This window comes from Aethina tumida, chromosome 1, assembly GCF_024364675.1.
Source record: "Aethina tumida isolate Nest 87 chromosome 1, icAetTumi1.1, whole genome shotgun sequence".
In the NCBI taxonomy this organism is placed as follows: domain Eukaryota; kingdom Metazoa; phylum Arthropoda; class Insecta; order Coleoptera; family Nitidulidae; genus Aethina; species Aethina tumida.
Genome location: NC_065435.1, coordinates 51,388,223 through 51,394,885, shown reverse-complemented (window position 1 = coordinate 51,394,885; position 6,663 = coordinate 51,388,223). Strand labels below are relative to the sequence as shown.

Here is a 6,663-nt window from a genome sequence, read left to right as displayed (position 1 = left end):
ATGGCCAAAATCTTCCATTTTCAAGACAGAACATGCATGTCATAATGCACTTGACCGATATTAATTATAACATAAAATGAGAAAATTTGATTGGGTGTTTTTGTGAAAAAAAAAATTTCATTAAAATTAGCATTCTTCAAAATAATTAGGTTAATTTAAATTTAATTAAGAATTAAAAACTACATTGTTCCAATAAATTTATTTCTTCTGATCATCCAAACTATAATATAAAGTGTCAAACATATCTGAGAAAATCATATGGTCACTTAACACCGTCCTCACAATTATATTAGTGCTTATTAAATGTGTCCACACTACAGTTACATATAACTGAGTGGTGTCATTAGTGGATACAGTGCCTCAGACAAAATTGAAGTTGTTGTCTTGTTGGCACCAAAAATTAAAGTTATAACTAATGAGTTGTCACTACTGGATATTCTCAGATATATATTTTTTTGATATTAATTTTCACTAACTAATATAATATTTTTTCTTTTTGTTATGTTATCCATTCTGAAGGGTGCTAAATTCATATGAGTTTTTTTTTCTTGCAAGTACTTATATAAATTTATATAATTTTATAATAAGTAGGTTTTTTATTATATAATTTTTGACTAGTTACTTATTAAATTAGAGTTATAAATGATAAAGTTACGGCGGTGTTTTCACGTTAAATGGATCATATTTTATATTAGATATATTCGATTCTATATCTTTTCCTGATAAAATGCCAGTATCCATGTACTTTCAACTTAGAACATCATTAGCGTTTAAATGTAAACATTGTAATTGAACTGTTGAACTGTTTACTGCCTTGTCAACTAGTTTCGAACTAAAAAAAACAAAACATACTTAACTTATACGACCATTCATTCATCTCATGTCTATTCCTTAATCCCACAAGATTAACGTGTCGCTATGTGAACGAAAACTGCTAATTTGGTATTATATGTGTCAATAATATCATGATATAATAATATATTATTAATAGGACTCAAATATTATCAAATATAATACTCTCTTGATATTACTTTCATTTAAGACTCATTGTAAGTTACCGGGAAGAAGGATGAGAATATGAAGAACTGTTAGTTGTAAGAATATATTAAACCTGTTCCACTTTTTATTAACTTCTCATAATGTAAGTATTTAAATATGCAAATCTTGTTTAGATGCAAGTCATATGAATATATTCAGTTTAACCAAGGAAGAATTAATTACCTAATATTTTAATTAACCACGAGTTAAAAAATTTCAAATCATGACAGTCATAATGTTACCGAGTATATAGATGAGACTATGAAGAACTGTTAGTCGTTAAGATTACGTTAAACCTGTCCCACTTTTTATCAATTTCTCATAACACAGGTAGATAAATATGTAAATGTTGGTTAGATGCAGGTCATATGAGTATATCGAATTCGGCCGGAAAATAATGAATTTCCAAATAGTTTAAATGAATTATAAGCTTCAAAAATTTTCGGTCGTGACATTCATAAACCATTGAAATTTTCAATAAAAATTTTTCGAGCCCGTGCATTTTTTATTCATTTGAAATATTAAAACCTCAGTTGAATCAGATTAAAGTCCGCATTACACAATTTCCATTTCAACATAAAACCTCATTAATTTTTAGCGAGAGTAAACATTAATTTGCATATGTTATATAATTTTTTTATATTTTTGTAAGCGAAAAAAATGTTTCCATGTCAATCAACTTGTAGACCTTTTAAATATTGCAAAGTAATTCAAAAATACCCATTTCATAAACCTGATAAAGCACTTGAACCCGTCATCGGATTTAACACAACTGCATTTTATTTGTTTAATTTTTTTTTCTAGACTCTCATTAAAATTTCAGGGTCGGACGCTTATTAGTATTATATTTTTATTAATTAACAGATTTTTTTAAAAAATAAACCAGTTTATTCCTAGAACTATATAATTTATAATAATGACAATGGTAATAATAAATAAATTAGTTGGTGATTCTGGCAGGCACTTCGAAACAGATAACGTCACCGGACGGAGACTCCAAACCCCAATGCACCGTCGTTTTCACCTGGAAATCATACGATTTTAATTAATAATCATAATTCTAATGCAACAAAAAACCTACTATGTAATTGAACAGGCGCACACATTACTATTAATCAGCCAGTTACATTTACAAGTGCGTTTTCTATTCAAGGTGAGTTCAATAGTGTTCATTCATCACCATTTGCATAGATGCAGTTGAAAATGTATGTATACGTAACGCGGCTGGCCAAAAAGACATGCAAATAATAGCGTACACGCGTATATTAGCAAATGGACGCCAGTTCAAAGGTTAGACGCCGTTCATATGTTGTAAACATCTCAAATTTTAAATTAAATAATTGAATACTGAACGAAAAAATATTATTCGATACAATAAATATTAAAGAAATAATTTGGTAACTCAGTGTCGACCACATTTTTGCAATTAACACAAGGATTTCCACATTGTTAACACAATTTTGAACGACTACAGGGGAAATCCCAGGTACGACTAAACTTACAGAAGGATAGATTTGCAGGACGTCGATGGTGTTCTTGTAAATGTATTCTTTTCCAGCAGCCAAAGGACATTTGGCTTTGGTGGTGCCGTCTTGTTCATAAATGTTGTTGCACGCGTCCACACCGTCCACGCCGACGAACGGAAGGTCAAGACCTGCGATTCTGGCCTTCACCGAATTCTGCAACGACTCCACAGGTCCTTCTGTTCTCAGAAAATTACCATTATTATTAATTAGGCAGATTGCACACGATCATCATTCAGCGTGACCAACTATTTTCATGGGCACACATCGGATGGACGAACAACTTACCCGTGTTGAACCGGAGGGAGAATTGGATGGAGGTGTTCTTCCTGAGCCGGCAGGGTGGTTTCTTGCAGTTGCCGATTTTGACTCGATCGTTCAAATCGCTAAGTTTTCTGCCTGCAAACGAAAAACGATACGAAATTAACATCCAATTAAATCCATATCTTGGCGGTGGTGATGTTGATGCATAATGGACTCCGCAAACCTTGAACTCAAGTACGGCGAAATTAAATTGCGTCTATACGGTATATTTTACATTGCAATTAGTAGTGGCATACAGGAAACGGAGAGTGTTAATTATTGCTGGTGCAATTTTACTTGTGGGAGAAAGTTGTGCAAACTATTTAAGTCGTAACTTGATTTCGACGAATCACAACAGTGAATAGTGATAAAGAATCAACCATCAAATTATTTTGTAAATAAATATAATTATTATCTATAACTGGATAAAATATGCATTTAATGTTGCAGACACGGCAGACAAAATAATGTCACATAACAATAAAATGTTTGCTAATTTAATTTTGAAACCATGGTTTTAAGTGCACTTAAAACCCATTTATTAACAAAAGTCTATTAAAATATTTACAATTGGAAATTAATTGAAGTAGAATATGAGTTCAATATTTTCACATTGTATTATTGACAACACCAGAAAATATCAATTATAATCAGTTTCTAATATTAGTATATCATTTTATCAATATTAACTTAATAATATACAGTGTATAGATCTGCCACCACCACACAACGGTAATTAGGCAGGTACCAATGTATTCTAAAAATAGACGTAAACGTTCAGAAAATTGATGTTATCAACGATTGGGTAAACACTTTGTTCCTATCTGTTTACCATGATAGGCAAAACCATCAAATTAGTACCTTTTTACCAACGGAAATTTCATGTGACCATCACCATTAAATTATACATAATTTTTTAATAATTACCTGCTTCACATATTATCTTTATCTCGCCGTGCGTGTTAAAATAATTATACCGTGAAAAAAAAATGCACGTATCAATTTTGTCCTATTGTTCGTGTTTCGATTGACAGATTTGGGTGCGCCAAATTCAACCAAGAAAAGGAGATGTCACGTCCTCCGAATAATCAATGCGAAATTAATTCAAATCGTATTTTGTTATGTAAAATTTTTGCATAAATTATCTTTAATGTCATTTTTAAGGTAATAAACAAAAACTACAACAACACCTCAAACACACAGTAGATAGCGTAAGGTTGGGAGGACGAACGACTGAGGAAATAAATACCGTGCCCACTTCCCGATGTATCGATGTGACTTATTGAGCACTTAAAATCCAAAGCAATAAAAACAGAATTGTCCGAACGCCACGTCCCGTGAATAATTAATTTGTGATTTGTATCGACCGGCATCGAAAATGTTTTTGTCAAGGACAAAGATCAATTAGAATTTTATTCCCTTTTTGTTTATTTATCAGTCACATTATTCTTTTCGTTTGATGAAGTAATTCGCGAAGGCCATCGCTAATTACAATAATGTAAAAGTAATGAACGTTGTCGGTTAGATATTATAACAATGGTACCATTCAATTAATGCAAAGATAAATATCATGCGAGATCTCGCGTTGTTATTTTTTTTTTGGGGGGGGGAGGGGCGTCCGGACGCGTTACAATTTATTTTGCATTCGTACGTAAAAGAAACGTATAAAAATGTGTCATGCAGATTTCATATACGTGATGCGAAAATATATGGGAGAATTTATGAGAAAGTTAAGAAAGAAGTTGATATATGAGCAGGTAACGTGCGCCGTAAAAGCAGAGCGGCGCAACGGTGCAACTTTTCTCGCGCTTTTTTTCTCACTTCTCCATGTCTGCTGGAAAAATCATTTTCCGAACGATTTCGGAGGTATTTTGTAATCACAAAGGTTTACGCTGTTTTTGAATGTCGAAAATGTTATCTGTTTAACTGAGAATAGCTCTTTTAATTTACGAATGTATGTAAATATTGATGGTTTTGTGAAATACTCCAATTTTATATGTGTCACTACAGAATGAAGACTTTTTTGAGTTTTTAACTTATTCAATCAAATTATTATTTCATACATCCGTACCACTTGAGTTAAACTTTAAAACAGTATATAAATGATGGTTACACACACACACTATAATTTTATTTACAATTTAGGTTGAACATTAAAATGTAATTGTTAATGTAATCACATTAAAATTACATTAGTGAAGTTTTAACTTGATATATCAATTAAAATGTATATTTTTATGTGTCTAGAGGTCAACAAACAAAACACTAACAAACATATTGAGTTTTTGAGTTAATTCAGCAATTATCGACGATGTCGTTCAACAATTAATCTTGGTTTTGGGTTACAAAGAGCAATGCTTTAATTATTCAACCGCTTATTATTTGTTAATGTGATGATTTACCTGATTAAGATTTCAAAATTACCACCATTCCACTTATCATTACTTTTACCATTTGTAAATATTTCAATTTCTTGATATCTCACTTGTAATTATCAGACCATTTTTTTAATATAAAATAAAACACTTATGTTGTAATATATAAAGTTAAAGCATAATAATGAAATGGACGGACGGTGTTGGTCTCGTTAGGACCTAAATTGTTGAACTAAGCAATAAACGGAAAGAGAGCGAGGAAAAAAAAATAAACGTAGCCACTAACCTTTTTTGCAACTTTCCACCTCCGTGGAAGAAACCCTAGCGACGGCCACCATTAAAACAACAACAACAACAAACGTTACAAAATTCATTTCGCCGACGTTGACGAAAAACTGACGTGAAAAGAAACGGTCGGTTGTGTGTACAGGTAAACAGTTGGGTCTGTTCTCCGGAGGCCGGACTAACGATTGAAGTGTGCACGGCGACTTTCTCTTTAAAAGAAGGTCCGTCGGCCACCACCACCGGCTCGGACGAGGCGGACTTCGTTCGCAAATCTGGTGAAAATTCACACGTCCTGGTGGAAACAAAGTCGTCTCAATGTCGGTACGGGTGCCCCCCTGTATATAGGTGTGCGAGCCAAAACAAGACGATTTCCTCATACCCATCATGAATATTCAGAGTATTCCGCGTCTTTGCGGGCGCGTGTGATTCGCATTTTAAAGGCGAGCGAACTTCCCGATTCCAAAAATCAAGTAGGAAATATGGGAAATTTTTCTGGAATTTATTTTTCACATTTTTAAGACTTTATTCCCATTTTATGTACATCGGTTATTTAATAGGTAAAATAAAAGTTGGATGCTGTTCTTAAGAAACAGTTGGCATGGTAACAAACTACCTGTTACAAATAACTGTAAATTTATTAGAAGACTTTCACCTTTTTTAATTTTGAATCGCGGCAGAGCCCTATTCTATAGATATTTATACTAGTGATACGTGATTTACAAATTGGGTTTAAAATATGAAGCTGTTGAGTCACATGAAATTTAAATAATTGTAGAATCGTACGGAAGATCTTTTATACACATAAAAATATAATTTTAAAATATGTATTTTTACCACAGCTGGGACGATAATAATATCCGTAACATATTGTTTGCAAAAAATTTCATTTGAGGAAGAATTTATTTCAGTCGAATATTAAACCCATAAATTTATTTTATACATTTCGATAATTCTTGACTTCATTTGTCAAATATTTTATGCACTAGTTTAACAACATTAAAAAATTAGTGCAGAAATTAATCTTCTAATGTTTATCCGAATTTTAGTTTGATGTTGATATAAAATTAAATTATACAGTGGTGGTCGAAAGTATGAACTAATTTTAAGAAATAAATTATTGTTTTTAATCTCGTTTTATT

The 6,663-nt window shown here is 32.0% G+C and overlaps 1 protein-coding gene across 1 annotated transcript; it reads right to left on the bottom strand.

The window, feature by feature from the left end:
• Positions 1 to 1,903: 1,903 nt before the first annotated feature.
• On the bottom strand, positions 1,904 to 5,712 carry LOC109595163 (NPC intracellular cholesterol transporter 2 homolog a). The gene is made up of 4 exons (XM_020010461.2): positions 5,526 to 5,712; positions 2,850 to 2,960; positions 2,541 to 2,740; positions 1,904 to 2,062 (listed from the first exon to the last, which is right to left on the bottom strand). The coding sequence occupies exons 1-4, from the start codon at positions 5,611 to 5,613 to the stop codon at positions 1,979 to 1,981; spliced, it is 483 nt and encodes a 160-aa protein (XP_019866020.1). The 5' UTR covers positions 5,614 to 5,712; the 3' UTR covers positions 1,904 to 1,978.
• Positions 5,713 to 6,663: the final 951 nt, after the last annotated feature.

Bases quoted from the DNA above. Each gene is read 5' to 3' on its own strand.
- LOC109595163 (XM_020010461.2), bottom strand. From the start codon at position 5,613: ATGAATTTTGTAACGTTTGTTGTTGTTGTTGTTTTAATGGTGGCCGTC. The intron at 2,961-5,525 runs GTTAGTGGCTAC...TTTCGTTTGCAG, and splicing joins GGTGGAAAGTTGCAAAAAAG to GCAGAAAACTTAGCGATTTG. The intron at 2,063-2,540 runs GTAAGTTTAGTC...TATGATTTCCAG, and splicing joins TCCTGCAAATCTATCCTTCT to GTGAAAACGACGGTGCATTG.